At 44.9% G+C, this 25,251-nt stretch overlaps 1 protein-coding gene across 1 annotated transcript in view; it reads left to right on the forward strand.

Annotated features, from left to right (window-relative positions):
- Positions 1 to 25,251, forward strand: part of dop1b (DOP1 leucine zipper like protein B) — a 272,141-nt gene that overhangs the window by 217,371 nt on the left and 29,519 nt on the right. Inside the window, exons 32-35 of the mRNA XM_084320857.1 lie at positions 3,191 to 3,340; positions 7,533 to 7,594; positions 21,235 to 21,363; positions 21,871 to 22,007. Coding sequence (XP_084176983.1) covers positions 3,191 to 3,340; positions 7,533 to 7,594; positions 21,235 to 21,363; positions 21,871 to 22,007 — 478 coding nt within the window. The remainder of the gene's footprint in view (positions 1 to 3,190; positions 3,341 to 7,532; positions 7,595 to 21,234; positions 21,364 to 21,870; positions 22,008 to 25,251) is intronic.

The raw sequence follows: 25,251 nt of genomic DNA on the forward strand, positions 1-25,251 counted from the left end.
ATATGTGACTCGATGTGACCAAACCCGAAAATGTAAAAATCTAAATATTGCTTTTTTGACTGCATTGAAATGTTATTTATCTGTTCCCTTATTTGCTAAACTTAATACAACTTGTAAATGAGTTAATTCTTGTTATTTGTCTTACAGTATGTGTCCCAATGCTAATTACATATGGTAATTAAACATTAAAACACCTGCGGCTTATAGTCCAGTGCGGCTTATATATGTACACATCATTCAATTTAGCTGCTGCGGCTATAGTCAGGTGCGGCTTATAGTGTGAAAAGTACGGTAATTCATGAAATGCTGAGTTATAGCCCTACACGTCAATTACATTGTAGACGCTGGCGTTTCTTGCCTGAACCCGCTATTGTTCCGGGATCAAATCTACAATATAGGTATTATATGTTCCATCATGAATGCATGAAAGGGGGGGGGGGGGGGTAGTTTCTGATTATTTGATCGTCAGTAACGGCATTTGCATTGAACACTAAAAACAGTTATCAGCCAGATCGGTGTAAAAGCATTGCAGGATCAAGCTAGAATTGACGTCAAATCGCCCTTACCTGTGGTCGGGAGTAATCCAAAAAGAATATTCCAATTTCTTGATCGCCATCTGGTAGATCCAATGTCCATTTGCTCGACGGCATAATCGACCATAACATATGGAATGGGCATATTTGACAGGCTTCAATGTAACCGGCAGAACCGTTGGCTTCGCCCGAGAAGGAAAAATGAAACCCGAGACCTGGGGCCATCCTACAGCCCAGGATACAATGTTAGAAATGGTGCTCAATACCGCCGCCTGGTAGGATGCGGCCGGTACTGCACCTTCGGATTCCCAGTATGCATTTTTCAGGCAACACACAGCTCCCTGAGATTGAATAGGGTATTAAAATAGAAAAAAAAGGAAAAACGACCCAGAAACGAGAATCTTCGTTTATGGCACTGAACGGTTGGGGCCCAGAAACAAGAATTCTCGTGAACGTCACTGAATGTGTTAGTAAATCATAGGAATCTTATGTTAAAATACTTGCTATTATACTAGGGTAAGTTAAACAGCAGCTGTCTGTGTATTATCAAGTTGCCCTGACCTGGAGCATACCAAGTGCATGACACTGACCTGGATCATACTAAGTGCATGACACTGACCTGGATGCGTGAATACTTTACCCAAGGCAGTTGTCCTTCCGCGTTCGGTTTGCGCGCCCTGATTGGCCTCTCAGCGCCCAATCGCGTTAGCCCTACGGAGAAATACTATCCTCGAGTTAACCTAATTTATACAAATGGAACTATTGATTTTGCCGTAACGAATCATTAAAAAAATATACCGTTAACTGGAATATGTTGTTTCTTTACACATATGTTGGATTATGTAATTGGTTTGTCATGACAAACCAATAAAAAATCGCGAATTAACCGGTGGTTATCCTATTATATTAACATAGCTACAACAACACACAGTAACGTTAATATAATTACATGCATCATTGTTTACAATGAACGGTGGGGTTCTGTGTTTGTTGGTGTCTGTAGATTGTTGGTGTCTGTAGATTGTAGATTGTTAGTTTTAACGTTAGCTAGCAGCAGGGATGGACGCCTTTGTGCAAATGCAGGCAGCTACAGGCACTCGAGGTGGAAGAGCTGCTGAATTTAATCGGCAGGAGAGAGAGAGCTTGTCAAAGCCGGATATATCCCTGTGGGTGTGGTTGTAGGCACGAAAATGCAGCTTGAACTACCTGTTATATTAAATTAATTTATTGCTGTTTAACTTGTTCGTGTCCAGTCCTTTCGATTAGCCTCACCGTTCATTGTAAACAATGATGCATGTCATTATATTAACGTTACTGTGTGTTGTTGTAGCTATGTTAATATAATAGGATAACCACCGGTTAATTCGCGATCTTTTTATTGGTTTGTCATGACAAACCAATTACATAATCCAACATATGTGTAAAGAAACAACATATTCCAGTTAACGGTATATTTTTTTAATGATTCGTTACGGCGAAATCAATACTTCCATTTGTATAAATTAGGTTAACTCGAGGATAGTATTCCTCCGTGCGGCGATAGTAACGCGATTGGGCGCTGAGAGGCCAATCAGGGCGCGCAAACCGAACGCGGAAGGACAACTGCCTTGGGTAAAGTATTCACGCGACCTGGATCATACCAATTGCATGACACTGACCTGGATCATACCAAGTGCAGGACACTGTCTTTTAGGGCAGGGGTCCTGGATCATACCAAGTGCATGACACTGTCTTGTAGGGGTCCTCGAGAGGGTCCCAGGGAGTCCCCATCAAAATGGGGATCAGTTTAATTTGACTCATAATCTATTCACTAGAAGTTAGCCCAATATGAGAACTTACACAAACGATTATTCTGATCCTGGTTTTCACTCTCTCCACTGTTATCTCCTCACCTACCAGTAACAGTTGCACAGTTCTATACTAAATACTATCTCAGATGAGGGTGCCTGTGACAGTGTGACAAGCTCTCATCAATGTGGGGGTCCTTAACCCTTTCACTGCCGCACTACCAAATGGTTAACCCTTTCACCGCAACAATACAGAAGGTTAACCCTTTCACTGCAGATGAAAAAAGTAGTAGACCGCACTCACCTCACTAGACTTGACACTGGGTGCTGTAACCTCTAATATCATACATAAAAATAGGGAAACAATGTCCAGGCAAGCCATTCTGAAGAAGGTGTGTTCACACCGAAACGTCATGATTACAGGCTGCCAATAAATTTGGAAAAACCTGGAGTGCGTGCCTGGACATTGTTTCCCTATTTTTATATAACCCTTTCACTGCCACATGACAAAGGGTTAACCCTTTCACTACCACACTACAGAAGGTTAACCCTTTACTATCACACTACAGACGGTTAACCGTCTGTAGTGGGATAGTAAAGGGTTAACCTTCTGTAGTGTGGTAGTGAAAGGGTTAAGATGAAAACCTTTGAAAACCACACTAACATTCTGTCAACCAGACTCATTGGCCAATGGATTTATAATTTCACCAGGTAATTGTATTTCCTCAGCTGCCCGAAGTAGCTTTTATAATAGAACAGATTGATGGCACATCTGACAAGGTCCCTGTAGACAGACCTACCAGCCACAGCCTCCATGTATCAGTGTTGTTGTTCTGTGTTCATTTCAAACTCTCCTACCGTCTCCTCTAGTGCCTACAACATGCCCAGCTTTGGAGCGGGTGCCCAGCTGCTGAGCAACCTCAGTGGGTATGCCTACACCAAGCGGGCCTGGAAGAAGGAGGCCCTGGAGCTCTACATGGACCCTCTCTTCTTCACCATGGACTCCTCCTGTGCTCCACAGTAAGCCTGATGTCCGTGAGCCTGGCGGGGCTTTAGTCTCCTGCATGTTACTGCTGACGTTTGGTAGAACCTGTGGTTGTGTACTGCAGGTCCTTATCACGGTCCATATACTGACACCTGCATCACCATTATGGTCCATATACTGACACCTTCATCACCATTATGGTCCATATACTGACACCTTCATCACCATTATGGTCCATATACTGACACATTCATCCGTTGCTTCTGTGGTTTCTTAGGAATTCTTGTTTGGAAATGTATTTTTATCAGTAAAATATATTCTACATTCTATCAGATTATATCGGATGTATTTATCAGTAAAATATATTCTACATTATATCAGATGTACATTATGGCATCAGTAAAATAGATTCTATCAGGTGTATTTCATCACTAAAATAGATTCTACAATCTATCAGATTTATTTTATCAGTAAAATAACAAATGTGCTAAAATACTGTATCTAGAAGTGCACTCATTTAGTTTATTGTTGCTAATCCCTCGTGGAGACTAGACCCGTCCTGCCGACAAATCTTGTTTGGAGATGACAAAGAATCAACGTAGGCTCAATGAACAGGGGACTATAGACCCTGTACAACATACAAACATACTGTGTTTGAGCCAATCAGCAATACCAACTGAGTCATGTTGCCTCGGACCTGCGCGAACTGCTGCGCTAAAAGAATACGATGGAGAAACCATGACACTCCCCTGACTAAAAGTTGTTTCAAACGAAAACGGTTGGATGTCATTTTGCCAAATCAGCATGGCTGTGAGTGTGAGTCTTTCACCTTTTACATATCTAGCTTTGGCATGGATTGATTGTTTAGATCGCTAGCATGGCTAACAAATGTAAATATATTGTAGTCTGCCCTGTTGTGCTGACCAGGATTACGTTCCTATCTGCTCCGGGGATGTGCGCGCACATGGAGTCTGACTTATACAGCGAACAGGTCTATTAACTGCCCAAAAAGCTTTATTTAGTCTTTAACACTTTGGGTGCCGGGAAACGCTTAAACACGTCATTCCCGGCCATGCTCAAGTTGCCGAAGACGCTTTACAGCGTCTTTGATATCAATATTTCAAAAATCTGGGACCGGATTCATATTTCCCCTCCGCTGGCCTGAGATCCACCAGGAGGACCCACTGAGCTCTCTGGCGGTTCAGGAGCGCCATCTGGTGGCCGATCGGCGCAATCGCTTAACAGGAAGTGCCATAGAGGTTGTGCTGGACGGCCGTATTACTTCCGGGCACTCGCTATAGGTCCCGGCATTCTAGCTCCTCACAATACACAGCGATCGATTGCCAATAACTCGATAAACAACATGATTTGGACGTATATACCATTATACAAGCTGGAGATGGACCGGGTAAATCTACATCCCATAATGATAAAATTTCTACTCTACGATGATCGCCCAACGGCGCGCGGAGACTGGGGTGAGTTTTAGCGTGTAAAGTTACCGTCTTCGATACTAACTGCTATTATCAACATTTGACCCACATTAGATGATTGGTATAACGCTGCCCACGGAATTATAAACGCCCCCTAGCCCATCCGGTCAACATCAGATGACGTGTAGTAACTTCTAGAAGTACGTCTAGTTGGAATTTTTTATATCGCGCTGATTGCCATAAAACTGTATTGCATCATCAATATAATGTATTTGGGGCTATAGATCACGTTCTGGAGAAAGCTGCAGAAAGAGATGAAAACATACTTATACATTAGACCATACTTTACTATGAATATGTGAATGAAAAAGTTTAACGTTGCTACACAATGAACAATACATATAGGACTTTGAATGGGCCCTAATAATGGCAATGTAGCAATAGAATTTAAAAAGTTATAGCCCTGCAAAGAAGGGGACTTTCTCTATAGACAAATAGAGCCGGCAACCTACGGTTGATAATGAATTTAACCCATGGCAGCCAAAGTGTTAAAAAGCCTTTAAAAAAGGCCAAACACTATAAGAAGATGTAGTTCTCTCTCGTTATGTCCCCTTGACTCTGAAGCAGATTATATTTACTGCTCTCATCGCTCTGTCCTCCAGCTCTCTCTCCCCTGCTTCCTCAGCCTCAGAGCAGCAGTTATTCATGTCTACAGTACATCAAAACCAGGCCTGATTAAACCTAGGAGTGAAGAAGATGAAGACGTCTTTATTTGTCATGCAGATTAACACACACATGCGAGAGAGGGGCGACCCACAGGAACACACACACATGCACTGAGTCGCCGATGAAATGTCTCTCTGCACTTTTCCCATCCCGTTGTCCTTCCCCCCAGGGCAGCCGGGAGCAGACATGGGCCATATGCTCCCGGGGACCAATCCAAGTGCTCCTGTCCGTCTTCGCCAGGGACACGACAGCGTTAGCGATCTGTTCTGCATGTTTTTCCATTGGGTTTATCTTATCTGGAGGGGAAACCCTTGCGAGCACGGGAGAACATGCAAACTCCACACAGAAAGGCCCGGGAGATACCCCACCTGGGTAACTGGCAACGTGGCAACCTGGTCCCCAAGTGGGAATCGAACCCAGGACCTTCTAGCTGTGAGGCGACAGTGTTAACCACCGTGCCGTCCACATGTGCGCTTGATACTTCACTCAGAAACAAGGCACAAGAAACATATTAGGAGAGAAAGATACTACAATACAATATAGTACTGTATATTATACTAATACAATATAGTACAAAACTAAATATAGAAATGACTAACAGGTCCATGTGTGGGGTGCAGAGATGATCTTCTTTCTCTCCATTATTTTCTTTCTCTCTCCATTATCATCTTTGTCTCCATTATTTCTCTCCATTGATGATCTTCTTTCTCTCTCCATACTCTTCTTTCTCTCTCTCCATTCTCTTTCTCTCTCTCCATTCTTTCTCTCTCTCCATTTTCTTATTTCTCTCCATTCTCTTATTTCTCCATTATCTCTTCTTTATCTCTATCCATTCTCTTCTTTATCTCCATTATCTTTCTCTCCATTCTTTCTCTCTATCCAATCTTTCTCTCTATTCTATTCTTTCTCTCCATTCTCTTCTTTCTCTCGCTCCATTCTCTTTCTCTCTCTCTCCATTCTCTTCTTTATCTCTCCATTCTATTCTTTCTCGCTCCATTCTATTCTTTCTCTCTCAATTCTATTCTTTCTCCATTATCTTCTCTCCCTCTCCATTCTCTTATTTCTCCCTCTCCATTCTCTTCTTTCTCTCAATTACCTTTCTCCATTCTCTTCTTTTTCTCTCTCTATTCTCTTTACTGTATATCTCTCCATTCTCTTTCTCTTTTCTTTCTCCCTCTCCATTCTCTTCTTTATATCTCCATTCTCTGATTTCTCTCTCCCTTTTCTTTTTTCTCTCTTATTTCTCTCCATTCTTTCTATCTCCATTCTTTCTCGCCATTCTTTCTCTCTCTCCATTCTCTTCTTTCTCTCTCCATTATCTTCGTACGCAGCATGGTGGTGTAGTGGTTAACAGTGTCACCTCACAGCTAGAAGGTCCAGGGTTCGATTCCCGCTTGGGGACCAGGTTGACCCGGGCCTTTCTGTGTGGAGTTTGCATGTTCTCCCTGTACTCGCAAGGGTTTCCCCTCCCGATAAGATAAACCCAATGGAAAAACATGCAGAACAGATCACTAGCGCTGACGAAGATGGACAGGAGCACTTGGATTGGTCCCTGGGCGCGGGCCCACGCCGCAGCCCGTGTCTGCTCCCGGCTGCCCTTGGGGGGGGAGGACGACAGGAAGGGGTCAAACGCAGAGAGGAACATTTCATCAGCGACCCAAAAAGAAAGAATTGCATGTGTGTGTATCTGTGTGTGCCGCCCATCGCATGTGTGTCACTGCATGACGACATTGTCAATGTGTGCAATGAATAAAGACTTCTTCAAAGTCCAGTTTAATTTAATTACATAAAAAAAGATCTTTCTCTCTCCATTCGCTTTTTTTTCTCTCTCATTCTCTTCTTTCTTTCTTTCTCTCTCTCCATTCTCTTCTTTCTCTCTCCATTCTCTTTCTCTCTCCATTCTCTTATCTCTCTCTCCATTCTCTTCTCTCTCTCTCCATTCACTTGTGTAGGTGTTTAGCGAACCGAGCCTCAGAATCATATTTTCGTCATCATTATCATCAACACTCCAGCTATTGTTACAGAGCTCTGAATGTCTAACAGCCACTGTTGGACTTTCTGTCTGTAGCTGGAGATCTATCATTGACCACCTGCTGACCCACGAGAAGACTACGTTCAAGGACCTGATGAGTGAGTACAGACAAAACACACGATGTGACGATACATATAAATGTTCCATGTCTATTCAAACTACAGACGCTTTCAAAGTGACAACAATAACATTCCAAAAGGACCCAAGTTTATATCGTATTGCAATGTTTGCTAATGCAAGAGTTGACTGGAAATACATTTGGGTCCAAACTGTTTCCCTAGCTACAGAACTCCAGTGAAGCCGCCTATAGAAAGAGTGGTCTGGTAGAACAGCAGAGTGTCATGTGCACTTTTAGCTCTGGGTCATTTAAAAAATCTTTTTTAAATTTGAATGTGTGTTGTGATGATTTTCTATGGCTGGTTAATCAAGATATAAAGGGAATACTTAACCGCTATATGAACTATAATAATCAGGAGATGATATCTAGAATTCAAAACACAGATTTATTAGTAATTCGGATCCTTCTACAAGGCTTAGAGAAGAAATGCAATAATAAGGTTGAGGAGCAAGAGACGGAGTTGTTCTGAGACTTCTGGTTGGGCAGTCGGAGATTCAGTTTCAAATTGTGTACTACCTAACATAAACGCTAGCGTTATCAATTGGAAACAACTTGTGTTGCTAAAGGAACATCAATCTCAATGAAAACCACAAACTGCAATAAAGCACTTGTGACTCACATATCCTGAAAAGGCCACAAGAGACGACATAAAAGATATCTATACATGCCATATGTCCTTCATTAATTGGGGGAAAATATTTATTACCAACTAGAGTATGCTGCGGACATACAGTATGTGCTTCAACAAGCACCCATTCTAGTTTCTTTCTTTGTTTTTTTCTTCTTCCTATTTTTTCTTTTGGACTAATTGTTTTCCTGTTCCTGTGGCACAGTGGTTAGCACTGCTGTCTCACAAGCTGGGGTCCTGGGTTAAAACTTTTGCGTGGGTTTCCTCTAGGGCTGTACCGAATGTAATATTATTTTTTACATTCAAAGCTTCTATTGAAGTTTTCGAATGAAGCTTCGAATGTCTGTCGTCATATTTTACGTAATCATCATCATAAAAAATAAAATAAAAGTGAGAGGGGCGGAGCTGAGCGATCATGGAGTAGACGTGTTTCACATGAGCTCCCTTCTACCGTGCTGAATATACGTTTCTCCCCATTAGTCTTTATTTTATTTTTATTTGTTTTTTATCTGTTTGCTAGGTCGTCGTGTTTAGTATACATTCATCAACTTTTTTCGACTTTCTACGATGGCGGGGGTGGAAACCAGAGCCATGAAAGAATTAGGCACGACACCGACACCGCCGAGCATGGCCGCACCGTCTCCCGCTGTCGGGGAGTTAAGCGAAGCTGTGCTCTTGGTCATGACCAAGCTACACGCAGACTCTGAGACACGCATCGCTGAAGCACAGAAGAAAGTACACGCAGACTCTGAGGCACGCATCGCTGAAGCACAGAAGAAAGTGTTGGCGGATTTCTGTATCAGCCTCCGTCGTGAGATATCAGAAGAAATACGGCTGGCGGTAGTCCCGCTGACAGACAAGATGGAGACGATTCACGCTGCCTCATCGGCTAATGCTAACGAACTAGCCATGCTAACGACGGAGGTATCATCACAGTGTGAGAAGATGGCGGGTCTTGAATCCGCCCTGCTGGCTAGGCAGGCTGAAGTCAACAAACTACAGTCGGCGATGGAGGAGATGCAGTCCCGGGATAGACGCCACAACGTCAGGATTGTTGGAGTACCGGAGACCAGCGGTGAAGGCCGTCTCTCTGAGACCATGCCCGAACTGCTGCAGAAGATACTAGGGACGGACGTCCTCCCCTCGCCTCCTATCTGTGAGTCGGCCTACAGAGCGGGCAGGTTTTCTCCCGGCGTGAACAAAGAACCGAGGCCCATCATAGTCAAGCTGAACAGACTCCAACAGAGAGAAATCATCATGCGGTCGGCTCGTACCAGAAGGGGTACTCTGAGGCTTGGCGATCACAAAGTGGCCATTTTCGAGGACTTTACACCGGAGGTTCAAGCTCAGAGAGCCGAGTACAAGGTGGTCCTGACTAAGCTATGGAAACTAGGCCTGAGGCCCACGTTATTCGCTCCCGCGAAACTATCTGTGTTGGAGAAGGTCGGTGGTCAGCGTTTGTTTTGGTCGTTGGCTAAAGCGAAGGAATATCTCGCGGAGACACCCGAGTCTGTTGCTTGATATCTATGGAGGGTGAGTGACTTGGCGGTTTGGGCCTATATACATTGATTAGGTCGACTATTCACAAACACTTGCTGTCATGCCCAGACATGCTAACTGTCCTCTGCCCATCCAACTAGCGGGGCTTCCCAATGACTTCTGTTACTTGCTAAAGCTGACCTCATGGTCGTACTTGTGTATCGCCTCTTTGGAAGCTAACGAGCTAGCTGAACAATGTACATAGTAGGCTAACGTGCTATCCGGATTCGTCACTAGCTTACGCGCTAGCCTCGGGCTAACCAACGGGCTTCGACTATGGTATGCGCTGAGACATTCGTTAATGGTTACGTATTTTGGTTGCTGTTGCTGTTCAAAGGGACATTGGTTTGCACAGTTCAAGAGTGACCGAGTCCCTAACTAACTTCTGGTATGCTTTTTATTTTTATATCCAGGTTGTTTTGAGCTTTGGTGATCCAAAGTAGATGCCAAGGTCGGTTGAATATGCATATACAATATTTGATAACAGGTTGGGTCGGGTATGGCTTGCACTTCATGGCTATATGGTTATATGGCTTGCACTCTAGCCATTACCCTCTCTTCCTTTCTTTTTTCTTTCCTATTGTCGCTGTTTTTATGTCATCTATATGCGCGATTTAAATGTGATCCGGTTCTACCTTGGACTAACAGCTGACTCGCCTTAATTTTGTTTTGAATTTTCCGTGAAGCACTTATGCTATAACGTTGATACATTAATATGCAGACTCCAAGGTAGATGGTTACAGGTTGATACTGAGTAATTATATAATGATTATTGTCGCTGTTTTAATGGCATTTGAATGAGCAATTTAACTGTGATCCGATCCTACCTTGGACTAACTGCTAATCTGCCTCTAATGTGTTTTGAATTTTCCGTGATCCACTTATACTATAACGTTGCGACATTAATATGCAGACTCCAAGGTAGTTGGTTACAGGGTTGATGCTGAGTAATTATATAATAATTAGTGTCGCTGTTTTAAGGGCATTTGAATGAGCAATTTAACTGTGATTCGATCCTACCTTGGACTAACTGCTCCGACCGATATCTTTATTGAAACAATGTATGATGACAGGTGGTGTCAGGTGTTGCCTATTACCATCCCCGGATTGATTAATGAATGATTGTGTTTAATTCTATTCTTACATAGGTTAGGTCATTTCAGCCGTTGTGCCTGATCAGAGGGACGGCTAAAGGGGTGCACTTTGACCATAACCTTTTTTTTCCCTTCCTCCTTTTTTTTTTGTCATTGTTTAATTGACACTGTTCACACAATTTTGCACAATTAACCTGTGACCCGAACCTGCCTTAGACTATCGGCTGGGATGCTTTAATTTAATTTTGTTTTGAATTTTCCTATACCTTTTTGGGCTATAACAATGTGATGTTGAAGCGCAGATTCGGAAATAGAGGGCTGCAGGTTGATGCGGAGTTATTATTTAATAATGGCTATTTTTACCATTATGGTTGTCTCATGTTGGGGCCAGGGCTCAGGTGGTTTTCGACCGATATCTTTATTGAATTTTATTTTATTATTATTTGTGTTTATTGGACTAGTGGGGGTTTACTCAGGGGTTTATCTAGAGGGGGGTGGGAGTGGGAAGCGTCTTATTGATCCATGTCTCTAGTGGGAAGTGATAGGAAGATGACCATCCTCAGTGGATGGGGCATAGGGTGGGGATTGGAGAGTGGGTATAGAGGAACTTATAGTAGGACGGGTGGGTTAGGGTTTAGAGTAGAAGGAGGGGGGGCTGTAGCTGGGGTGGTATTTTTATGTGTTCTATGTACTGTTGTCTTATATATGTGTAAGTGTTCCTCCTCTGAACTCCTGGGATTGACCATCCGGGCCCGCCGGGATCGGCACCTCTGTACTCAGCCTGGCTGCACGGGTATGTTCTCTACGCACTTATACAAGCTCGACCATGGCTAAATTGAATATTTTAATTTGGAACGCAGGAGGGCTTAACGCCCCACACAAGCGTGCCAGTGTCCTTTGGCTATTGAAGAGGAGAAATATTGACCTTGCTCTCCTTAGTGAGACGCATTTAATGGTAGGTGACGTGTCAAGACTGGCAAATCGACAATATCACGTTATCTCCTCATCCTCAGCCGATGATAAGACGAAAGGAGTAGTCATAGTTACAAGACGTAACCTTGATATCAAAATCTTGGATGTATGGTCGGACACGGAGGGAAGGATTACTATAGCAAAAGTTGAATTCTTGCATAGGAAGATGGCTATAATAGCATTGTATGCTCCTAACACATTTGATTCAGCGTTCTATAATACAATCACGAAGAATATGTTGGAACTTAATGGATACGCTCTCATTGTGGGTGGCGATTTTAATGCGTGCTGGGATGCGGAGATGGATAGGTCTGGGCCCTCTGAAACGAGCGACCAGAAACGGGCCTCTAAGGCCCTCAGGATGTGGGCCAAAGACACGGGGCTCACAGACCTCTGGCGCATATGCAACCCCACCCTCAGAGATTACTCTCACCTGTCAGCCAGACACAAAAGCTTCTCTCGAATTGACTATGCATTCGCGTCCCCTAATATGTTTGATAGTTTCGATGTCTCATTGGTTCCCTTGGCTCTCTCAGACCACAAGGGGATTTTCCTTACGGCAACCTTTGGCAGGCTCTCCGCAAGAGCTCCCAGATGGCGTTTTAATTCGACCTTGCTAAAGAACGATGACTTCTGTTCTGAGTTCAGGAGTAAACTAGCTGAATTTTTGCAGATCAACGTTGGCACAGTAGAAGACCCTAGGGTCCTGTGGAACGCATTGAAAGGATTCATCAGGGGTCATGTCACACTATTTGCCTCCAATTTGCGAAAATCCCGGTCAAAAAAGCTAGAAGGACTGGAATCATTATATGCGGACCTATACGCATCCTTGCAAACTGACTATAATGAACGACTAAACACACAACGTAAGATAGTCAAAAAAGAAATAAACTCCATACTTAAACAACAGTCTGAGTTTTTGATACATAGGACAAGACAAAATTACTATTTTCACGGCTCCAGACCTAGCCATCTATTGGCAATGAAAATACGCTCAAATGATCATTTCTCAGATATCCCCTCGATTAGGACGAGCCAGGGTGCAGTCACTACTGATTCGAAAAAGATCAATGACACTTTTAAAGAGTTCTACTCACAGTTATATAGCTCAGAGGGTAATCTGGATGACTCTAGATTTGAATCGTTCATTGGCGGGCTTGAGATACCCCACATTTCTGAGGAAGAGGCCAAGGAACTGGGGAGACCGATTACTCTCGTAGAATTGAGGGAGACTATTGTTGAAATGCAGAGGGGTAAGGCGCCAGGCTGGGATGGTGTTCCACCCGAAGTGTATTTAGCTTTCTGGGACCAACTGGGTCCATTGATGCTCGATATGATCAATTACGCTATCGAACAAGGGGAGTTCTCAAGAGATGTCAATATGGCGTTGATTTCTTTACTTCTCAAAAAGGACAAAGATCCCAATGATTGTGGTAGCTATAGACCCTTGAGTCTTCTCGGGGCCGATTTAAAGGTGTTTGCCAAGGTGCTGGCCCGTCGCCTGCAGAGATTTATGTCTGTATTGGTACACTGCGATCAAACTGGTTTTATCCCGGGGCGTCTGGCTGCAGATAATCTTAGGAGGCTGTTGCATGTAATCGATAACAGTAAAGACAATACAACTCCATCCACAGTTCTGTCTTTGGATGCCATGAAGGCGTTTGACAGACTTGAGTGGTCATACCTGTGGAAGGTACTTGAGGTCATGGGTCTTGGAAAGAGTTTTATTCATATGATTAAAGTCCTGTATGCCTCGCCGTCTGCGATGATACTGACAGGCAAAAACTGTTCCACACTCTTTCCAGTCTCCAGATCTTCTAGACAGGGTTGCCCTCTGAGCCCGGGACTGTTCGCGCTTTCCCTCGAACCTTTGGCCCAATTTATTAGGCAATCGGAGGACATCGTCCCCATAATGGTCAACAATACTCCACACAAAATTGCTCTCTATGCGGATGACCTGCTGATTTTCATGGACGACCCCTCCCGGTCGGCCACAAAATTATTAAGGATAATCGACGACTTTGGTAAATTGTCAGGTTTTAAGATTAACTGGAACAAATCAGCCTGCCTACCTCTTAATGAACTGGCCAAGGCGGTACGACTACCAGCTGATATCCCCATAGTAGAACATTTTAAATACCTGGGCATAGAGATATTCCCCACGCTGAACCAAACTACTAAGTACAACTTCACGGGTACTTATGATAAAATACGCCAGGATCTAGACAGGTGGTCGTCCCTTCCTAACTCCTTACAAGCCCGGGCCTCCATAATCAAAATGAACATCCTGCCTAGGATAAATTTTATTAGCTCAATGCTCCCCCTGCCCCCTCCAATAGACCACTGGCGCAAGGTACAATCGATGGTATCTAAGTTTGTCTGGAATAACAAACGCCCGAGAATCAAAAGGGCTACTACTCAACGTAGGAAACAAGATGGGGGCCTCGCAATCCCTGATTTTAAACTTTATTTCTGGTCCTTTTCACTGAGACCTCTGATGTGCTGGCTAGACCCTGTAGAGGCTGTATCGTGGCGCTCCTTAGAAGCGGCGGCGGTGTCTCCGCTAAGATTGCAGGATGTAGTGTACTCCACTGTCTCTATTGCGAAATGCCGGCTGAGGTATGGACCGATCATAACTCACGTGATCCAAACGTGGCGTAATGTACAGAGGTCGTGTGGGGTTAAATGCCCTTGGCACCTGGACTCTCCAATTTTTAATAACCAGCAATTACTTGTTGGACACAAGCCGGTTAATATTCCTCAATGGCAAAGGAGGGGAGTGCATACTCTGGAGGATATTTATGATAAGAACGGCCTCCGTGCGTTTCAGGACTTAAGAGAATTTTATGATCTTCCCGGCGAGTCCTTCTTTCTTTACCTTCAACTAAGGTCAGCACTGAGGGCGCATGGCGTACCGTGGGCTCAAGCCTTGCACCCACACCCCTTCCTCAGGCTCATAGTGGACAGGACGACATCCAGAGGGTTTGTCTCCGACTTTTATACGCTCTTAATTCAATCCACGTATAAAAATTTATCATTGGATACAATCTGGCGTGTGGATATCCCGGAGTTGGACCCCGAGTTTGACTGGGATGATGTTTGGGCAAATGTGGCATTATCTTCCCGCAACCCCAATCACCAGCAAATTAATTTTAATTATATTCATAGGACCTATCTTACACCTAGGAAGCTATTTGCTATGGGACTGATAACCGACTCTCGGTGCACTTTGTGCTCTCAAAAGGCCACTGGCACTTATATGCATATGTATTGGGATTGCCCACCAGTGGCCCGCTTCTGGAGGTCAATAACGGACAAACTTTCAGATCTGTGTGGCTTAACTATCCCATTCACAGCTGTTACGCTACTCCTGAACGATATAACGTCACTACCCGCGTCCGTACAACTGAAAAGGGTTGTCCTAGCGGGCGTCACAGCAGCGAAGAAGCTAATAGCAATGAGATGGAAGGAGCCTGAGAAGCTTACAATGATTAACTGGTCCCTAACTCTATTGGATGTGATTTATCTTGAGATATCCACAGCCCGGGTGATTGGGGTGGGGCAGGCTGGAATTGACCTGTGGTTCGCAGCAGCTGAGAAGGTAAAGACCGCAGTGTGCGGCTGAGCGGGGTTGGGGTGCGTGTTCGGGTGAGTCCGGCGGTCTCTTGGGAGGGGGAGGAGGAAATGTTTTTGTCTGTCTTGTCCCTTGTCTTGTCAACTTGAGTTTAGCTGTGGATATTATGGGGGGGCAGCTATTTAACTAGTTCTTCACTGTTCGGCCACTTTTACACGGTCTCTGTGAGTCTATGGAACACCTACAGGTTTTTGTTTTTTCATGAAGGTTCATTGCTCTGTTTTCAGGTCGTGTTCCCCCAAAAAATGGTCCTTGTGGTGGGTTGGAGATGTACGTTTTATTAATATGGGGTCACACGGCCGGGAATCGGGACTGAACACTGGGAAAGACCATTTATTAGATAGTACCCCTGGGAATTAATTTAGTAGGTTGAACTCTGGTTTCTTTTCTCTTGTCTGTATAATTGTTAGTCATTATTATTATTGTTTTTGTTATTTTCTTGTGAAGTTCTATGTATTGTGATTGTGGTTAATGTGTTGTCTTGTTTCGTGAGAATGTCAATAAAAAAATTTGATCAAAAAAAAAATAAAAATAAAATAAAAGTATCCTCAAACTAAATCCTCAATTTGAATAAAGTGATTAATCTGATTAAATTAGTATTTTTTTATTAAATCAACTTTCTTTAATGAATATAACTCGTCAGTTTCGTCAACATGAATAATCCAATAAGGGCAAGGTTGGTACAAAAGTGATGGTGACGTCTTGATGGAGCGCCAAGCGGATGCAGATAGGCTACATCATTATGATAAATGTTTTATTTGAATTTTTGTGACGAGTCCTATACTATAATAGTATAATACTATAATATTAGTGTAGCCTAATCTTTATCTGCAACTGTGAATTAAAACCATTGGTTTAAACAGAATGAATAGACACGTAAAAAAAATGTATCAAAAATAAATAATAAAAATGTATTATTCGAATGTTGATTTAGAATTTGAATGTCAACGTTATGAATGAAGCTTCGAACTATTCGGTACAGCCCTAGTTTCCTCACACCATAAAGACAGGCAGTGACTATGGATGAAAGTTAGCTAACTCCACATTTACATTGCTGTGGAAACTGAAAGTGTTGATTTAATGTGCATTGTCCCTAGGTAAAAATAAATAAATAACTTGTAATCTCGACTGAAAAGGTCCACCCTTCAATTTGTCTCCAAGGCTTAAATGAAAAATAATGAATGCTTGTGTACATTTACATTTACATTTAGTCATTTAGCTGACTCTTTTATCCAAAGCGACTTACAAGTTCTGTACGACAAGTCATCAGGAAGGGTACAACTCTATCAGCTGAGTAACAATGTTCATCAAAGTGTTGCGTTTTATTAGGACAAGTGCATGACAGTAAGGTTAGTTGGGATTAGTTAGTTAGATTATTATTATTTATTTTTTTCATTATTTCAGATAATGGTTGAAGAAGTGCGTCTTTAGTCGACGGCGAAAGATTGGACGGGATTCGGCTGTCCTAACTGGGGTGGGTAGTTCATTCCACCAAAGTGGGGCAAGGACTGAGAATAGGCGGCTTCTCTTTGATGACCCTCCCGGAGCTTGGATAGGAGTAGGTCTGAGGCGGCCAGAAGATGCAGAGCGTAGGGGTCTTGAGGGTGTGTAGTTAGAGACCATTGACCGGAGGTAGGCGGGAGCGGTTCCCTTTGCCGCACGGTATGCTAGGTCGAGGGCCTTGAAGCGGATACGTGCAGCAATGGGGAGCCAGTGCAGGTCCCTAAGGAGTGGGGTGACATGGGCCGACTTCGGTAGGTTTGAGATCAGGCGGGCCGCTGCGTTTTGAATGAGTTGAAGAGGCTTGGTGGCAGTGGCCGGGAGGCCAGCGAGCAGTGCGTTGCAGTAGTCGAGGTGGGAGATGACTGTTGATTGGACGAGGAGTTGGGTGGCTTCTTTTGTCAGGAAGGGGCGGATCCTTCTGACGTTGCTCAGGAGGAATCTGCAGGTTCTGGTTGTCGCTGCGATGTGAGCAGAGAAGTTCAACTGGTCGTCAAGGACAACACCAAGGTTCTTAGCGGTCGGGGACGCGGTCACAGCTGCATTCTCGACTGTGATGGAAAGGTCGGTCAGGGGGGAGGATTTGGCCGGCAGGTGGAGCAATTCTGTTTTGCTTAGGTTCAGTTTGAGGTGGTTGGTCGTCATCCAGGCGGAGATGTCGGACAGACAGGCCGAGATCCGCTCAGAGACGTGGATATCTAAGGGAGGGAAGGAGAAGAAGAGTTGAGTATCATTGGCATAACAATGATATGAGAAGCCATGAGACGTGATAATGTTACCCAGTGATTTAGTGTAGAGAGAGAAGAGAAGGGGTCCTAGGACCGAGCCCTGGGGGACACCCGTCCGCAGGGGGCGGGTGGCCGACAGGGTCCCTCTCCATGACACTTGGTAGGAGCGGTCATTGAGGTATGATGTCAGCCATGTCAGCGCAGATCCAGCCACTCCCATTCCTGCGAGGGCCGCGAGGAGGATCTGATGGTTGACTGTGTCGAAGGCTGCAGATAGATCTAGGAGAATCAGGACAGAGGAGAGGCCTTTCGCTTTTGCTAAGTGAAGTGCCTCTGTGACCGCAATGAGGGCCGTTTCTGTGGAGTGGACAGTCCGGAAGCCAGACTGATTAGGGTCTAGGAGACCATTCTGTAAGAGATAAGCAGTAAGTTGGTTGGATACAGCACATTCAAGTATTTTAGAAAGGAAGGAGAGAAGAAAGACAGGACGATAGTTGCCTATGACGGTGGGGTTCAGGGTTGGTTTTTTTATGAGGGGCGTGACTCTGGCTTGTTTTAGGGAGGTGGGGACCACCCCTGAGTTGAGTGAGGAGTTGATGGTTGCAGTTAGGAATGGGAGGATGTCCGGTGCTATGGTCTGGAGGAGTGGGGAGGGTAGCTGGTCCAGCTGGCATGTAGTCGGACGGTTCGACGTTACCAGTGTCAGGGTCTCGGCTTCTGTAATGGGAGAGAAAGATGACAGAGTGAAGGATGAGGTTCTCGATTCAGTGTTTGGAATGGGTGGGGGTTGGGAGAAGGAGCTGCGGATGTTCTCCACTTTTTCCTCAAAGAAGATCGCAAAGTCTTCGGCAGAGAAAGATGAGGGAGGAGGGGGTGGGGGGGGAGTGAGGAGGGAGGACATGGTAGCATGCAGTTTGCTAAGATTCTTGGCAGAGGCCTTGATCCTATGGTGAGAGAAAGAAGCTTTGGCATTAGTAATGGTTTTGGAGAATGAAGAGGTTGTGATATGTGTCGATGTCAGCAGTGAGGCGTGACTTTCTATACTTCCTCTCAGCCGCTCTCAGGACCTGTCTTTGTTCTCTCACTGCATCTGTCAGCCATGGACTGGGTGGGGAACGGCAGGCAGGTTTCTCAACGAGGGGACCGAGCTTGTCGAAGGAGGTTGCAAGGGCTGAGAGGAGGGTGGAGGTTGTCATCTCTGTGGGGAGAGCAGAGAAGGTGTCACTCAAAGGTAGGGCGGATAGTATGTCAGAGGAGAGGGTGGAGGGGGATAGGGAGGGCAGGTTGCGTCTGAGTGAGACGGTTTGAGTTGGTGTGAAGACCTTTCGGTTAAGCATGAGAGTTAGTGAGAAGGATATGAAGGAATGGTCAGATACATGTAGGGGAGTTACCGTGGTGTTAATGATGCTGGGGTTACGGGAAAATATGAGATCCAAGGAGTTGCCTGCTTTGTGGGTGGGAGTCATGGCAGTGGGAGTCAGGTCAAATTGTTGTAGGAGGGAGACCACTGGGACCGACTGAGATGAGTCAGGCAGGTTGAAGTCGCCCAATAGAAGGAGAGGGGTACCATCTTCCGGTAAGGAGCTTAGAATCATGTCCAGCTCATCTGTGAAGTGATCGAGGGGACCTGGAGGGCGATGAGTGTAACAATGGTGAGATTGAAAGGATTAGAGACAGATACTGCATGATATTCGAGAGAGGAGAGTGACAGTTCTGGGAGTGGTGTTAAGTTTGTAGCCCATGAAGGAGATGTCATGAGGCCAGTGCCTCCACCCTGTCTGGAAGGTCGAGGTGTGTGAGTGAAGTTATAGTTTGTAGATAATGCTGCAGGTGTTGATGAGTTATTGGGGGTTATCCAGGTCTCAGTTAGAGCCAGGAGCTGCAGATTATGACTATGGGCGTAGGCAGTAATGAAGTCAGCTTTCTTGACTGCTGATTGACAATTCCATAAGCCTCCCCGTACTGTGACAGGTGTATTAGTGGCTCTAGGAGGGTAGGAGAGATTAGCCGGGTTGCTAGCAAACTGCAGTGGATGGGTTGAATCTGTTCTGGACGAGCATATTGTGGATATAGGTATGAGACACATTGTGGTGTCAAGAGTGGCAGGGAGAAAGTTGAAGGGAGTAGGGGGGAAGCGGGATAGCAGAGAAGTAGCAGAGTGGAGTGAAAGATAGGATTATGGTGTACTTAGCACTAGGTGGATCCCTGGATCCCTCGGCACAGAACTCCAGGAAAACTCCTCTCTTTGTCCAAATCAAATTAAATTTATTTATAAGGCCCGACAACACACATTAATGTCCCCAAGGGCCGTACATGTCTTCTTTAAACAAGTCAAGAAGAAAACATAACAATAAGTCAAGAACAGAACAAGAACACCATAAGGTCCAACAAATTTAAAATAAATGCAAATAAATGAAAGAATGCAAGCACTCCCAGACATACCCCACGCGAAGGTAAGGAAAAACTCACTAAAACCTAACAATAGGGAAAAATGCTCCACAGGCAGTGTGGAGGAGAGAAACCTTAGAAGGGCCATTCAAGGGGGGATCTCCCTTCTTAGATGTCGGTGATAGTAGTGTTGCAGACTAACGGTTGGTAAGCATGCACTCATGTGTGTAGTGAAACACAGATGAGTGCATGCAATAGCAACTGAACATTTTGAAAGATGAAAGATATAGCTGATAGCGATAGCAACTGAACATTTTGAAAGATTGAAGATAGAGCTGATAGCGAATCTATTTGAGGCACAGGGGCGGCGCAAAGAGGGTCGCGTCCTCCCCGTCTTAATCACGGGACATTCAACACTCCGGTCATTGCTCAGGGACAGCCGGAGACAGGGAGATAGGGGGCGGCGCAGAGAGGGTTGCGAGCTCCCCGACATCGCGGGACGTCCGGCACTCCGGTCACCACTACGAGACCTCCGGAGACAGGAGGGCACGCAGAGAGGGTCGCATCCTCCCGGCCTTCATCACGGGACGTCCGACACTCCGGTCAGCACTCCAGGACAGCAACTCACAGGGGGACAGGGAGACGGGACAGGCGTTAGACAGCTCGTGTGATTGTAGTGGGCGGACATAGCAATAGATACAAGTGGTAAGCATATATGTGAATAGAGTAGATATATGAAGTAAGCATATTATGTGAATAGAATAGAAGTACTTAACCCAGCAATGAAACCGCGTTGACACATCAGTTGACAGGACCACGGACAGACGACGGTAAGTAACTGATCCAAGGCCTCGGTGGTGCATGTAGAGCAGTCACTGCAATCTTGGCCAAGACCCCGGGGCATCCATCACCTTAGTCAGCGCTAGGAGACAGGCACTCAGAGAGATGGGGGAGGGAAAGGGGCAGTGTACATCTACATAGAACAATACCAGATACAACAACAAAACCCTCTTATCATTAGAGACACAATGGATGATATTTGACATCATGTTGTAAGATTGTAAGAGGTTTGAGCTAGTTTGATCATGAACATATAACCCTTTTATATGCTGCACTGTAACCCTCTCTGTTCTGCAGGTATGCAAAGCAGTTCCCTGAAGCTGTTTACCAGTGCAGAGCAGAAGCCCATGTTGTTGAAGCGCCAGGCCTTTGCCGTGTTGAGTGGAGAACTAGACCAGTATCACCTGTACCTGCCCCTCATCCAGGGTACTATGTTACTGTAGTTGTACCGCATACCCATATATATATATATATATCTTCTAATAATATATCCATATATCTTCTAATAATAATATATATATATATACATCTTCTAATAATATATCCATATCAGACACATACATTTTCATTTACATATATGTCTATCTCCTTATCAGACACATACATTTTCATTTACGTACACACCTTCGATATCTATTAGGGAATGTAAATGTCTCTGGTTGAAAATTTTGTTTTGCCAAGATTCTAAAATGACATTTATTATTCTCCTGCATAACATGTCTGGGAAGAGCGTTCCATTCCTGCTCTCCTGACTGACACCTTGTCCCTGTCTCCCCTCAGAGCATCTAACCTTGTCCCTGTCTCCCCTCAGAGAGTCTGACCTTGTCCCTGTCTCCCCTCGGCGTCTGACCTTGTCCCTGTCTCCCCTCAGAGCGTCTGACCTTGTCCCTGTCTCCCTTCAGAACGTCTGACCTTGTCCCTGTCTCCCCTCAGAGCGTCTGACTGACAGCTTGCGTTTGGGACAGACTCCTGCCGTCTCCACTCAGATGTTCCTCATGTTCCGTGTTCTCCTGCTGAGGATCTCGCCACAGCACCTCACCTCCCTCTGGCCAATCATGGTCACAGAGCTGGTAAGGTCCCGCCCCCTGCTGCCTCCCCCAAGTCTCCCTCAGTAATTTTTCAGATTTGTACAGATTATGAAAGTACAGTGTAAGCTGAATGTAAGATTTCAAATGATGTGTCATACATTGAAATCTGAAAATATTTGAAGAAAGATATGCTTATTTGAATCTAGTTAAACCTCAAGTCTCACAGCGGAGAAAAACCAGAACTTTGACATGTCTTAGGTCGCTTTCACACAGGGGCTGTTTGGTCCGGACTATCGTACCAGAATTCGATAGTCCGCTTTTTGGGGTTTGTGTGAATGCGCGTCGAACTCGGTCCGCGGACCAAACACGCAAACTCTGGTCCGACCAAAAACATAGGTCTCGCTTCGCTTCATCGGACCAAACGCGGACCAAATATAGGAAGTGCTTATTATTATTATTACCGCGCGCGGCATTCACTGCAAAACAACACTATCTATCTATATAACTGTGCATCTTGGGTCGAAGGAACACCCGGCTTATTATTATTATTATTATTATTACCGCACGCGGCATTCACTGCAAAACAACACTATCTATCTATATAACTGTGCATCTTGGGTCGAAGGAACACCCGGCTTATTATTATTACCGCGCGCGGCATTCACTGCAAAACAACACTATCTATCAGTCCACACACACAGACACACACACGCACGCGCGCGCACACACACAGGCTCGCAGCCACACACACACATTTCCACTCTCTATTGTCCAATAGACGAGCGCCCTTTTCGACCGTGTGACATTGTTCAGATAGTTTGGTGCGCCTGACAAATTGCTGTGTGAATGCAGACGAACCAAATGATGAATGCAACAATGTTGCAACTTCACCACCAGAACCGCACAGAGTCCACCAAAACTATATGTGAAAGCACCCTTAATTAAGCAGCAGTGCAAAGAGTTGTCTTGTGTGACTTTCACACAGGTGCTGTCATTAACACTTTTCCTACATGGACTTTCACACGGGTGCTGTCGTTAACACTGTGAGATCGCTGGACAACTTCCATATTTTTGTGTTGGATTGATATCCCTTAATTAAAAAAAAATGTATCCACTTTTTCTCCTTATTTTTCAATTTGTTCTCCCATCCCAATTTCGTATTATCCAATTCTTCCCTCCCCTGTCTTGAACGTTGCTAGACTATGCCTCCCACTGGTCGGCTGTAGTGAGGATAGAAGCCTTGCATCACGTGTCCCCTCCGGTACACAAGGAGCCTGTCGCATCTTTTCACCACAGCAGCTCGAACTCTCAGTGGCAAGGAGTAACGCGTGGGAGGCTCACGCTGCCCCCGCTACTTCCAGTTTCCGCCGCACCAGCATCACCCTACCGACCTGTAGGAGTCGCTGTCCACAACATCCAATCCCCACCCACCGGCTTTCCCACCCTCTAACACTGCCAATTGTGTTAGTATGACGGCCGGCCAAGCCGGTAGCAACGCAGAGAGCTGGGCTCGATACCAGCCTCTCCTGCGTTAGTGGCGAGCGCCTTGCCCACTGCGCCACTCAGCCGCCCTATCCCTTAATTGTTTTTGAGTGTGTACAGACTGTAGAAACAAATGTCCTCTTAGGAGAATAATGAATTATCTAGCTATATATCTATCTGGATCTGCAGGTCAAAACATTTTAAATTTAGGTCGCTTTCACATATAGTTTTGGTGGACTCTGTGCGGTTCTGGTGGTGAAGTTGCAACATTGTTGCATTCTTCATTTGGTTCGCCTGCGTTCACATAGCAATCTGTCAGGGCGCACCGAACTTTCTGAACAATGTCACGCGGTCGAAAAGGGCGCTCGTCTATTGGACAGTGGAAATGTGTCTGTGTGTGGACTGCGAGCCCTCCAGATCAGCGGAGGCGGGGTTGGACGTGGCATTGATCCATTGTTCTATTGAAGCTCATTACCACCATCCTCTCGCTAAACAACTTGTACACCACGTTGTTTTTATGAGTGCCCACAAGTAGCTGTTTTAATAATATAATAAGCCGCGTTTTTTCTTCCTTCTTCCCAAGATGCACAGTTAGATAGATAGATAGATAGATAGATAGATAGATAGATAGATAGATAGATAGATAGATAGATAGATAGATAGATAGATAGATAGATAGATAGATAGATAGATATATGCAGTGTGCTTGTTTTGCAGTGAATGCTGCGAGCAGTGGTAATAATAAGCACTAATAATAATAATAAGAACCGAGACCTACGTTTTCAGGCGGACCAGAGTTCGTGTGTTTGGTCCGCGGACCGAGTTCGACGCGCATTCACACAAACCCGAAAAACCGGACTATCGAATTCTGGTCCGATAGTCCAGACCAAACAGCCCCTGTGTGAAAGCGACCTTAGTGTCTGAACATTCAGAACACCTTGACCTTCAAAGAGAAAGTCCAACATTCACCTCAGTTTCTTTGGTAAAGATGGAAATAGCCATATTTGGTCAAAACCTCTACATCTGTCATTGGGGTGAATGGAAGCTGCTCTAGTGTCCTTAACACATTGGGCACTGGACCTGACTATAGTCGGGTTAACTCGCCGAACGTTGAGCACCAGGACCCCCGAAAACCCGAGTATACTCAGGTTTTCATCGTTATTTCTTTGATTGGATATTTCCATTCATAAAACATCCCGTGAGCCTGTGTTATCACTGGGGATGGGTCTGAGACAGCAAAAGTCCAATACCGCCGCCTTGCGGCCGCTATTGTACTCCATTTGAAATGATGTGGTTTGGTGTGTCGTCGATCTGCGGCCTGCGGGCGGAGTCTAAATAGTCGGGCAGGCCAAGCGCTTATAACACATGCATCGACGAGAATCAAGCAGTCATGTTGGTTCATTGCTGGATTACGTTGGCAACACGATCGACAGCACAACTCTGCGACGCTTCAATACTGCCGCCTGGTGGTGATCGGGCGAGTTACAACCGGAAATGGATCTCTGGTGATCTCTGTGCACCGGGGAAATGCGTCCGGCACTCACATATTGTTGTGGGACTCTAGACACACATCCGTACATATGGATCGTTGCCATAACTCAATAATCGATATGATTTGGGCGTTTATTATTATTATACAAACCGGAAATGGATCTAGTCGATCCACGTCAAATAAGTGGGATCTTTTTCCTCCAGTCTCATCGGCGAACGGTAAGAGGACGCTGACGTCATTTTCAGCGTGATTGTTTATTATTATTAATGCAAACTGCTCTGATCAATATATCACCCATACTACATAAAGCAT

The sequence above is a fragment of the Notolepis coatsorum genome (genome assembly GCF_963971535.1).
Source record: "Notolepis coatsorum genome assembly, chromosome: 8".
Classification (NCBI taxonomy): domain Eukaryota; kingdom Metazoa; phylum Chordata; class Actinopteri; order Aulopiformes; family Paralepididae; genus Notolepis; species Notolepis coatsorum.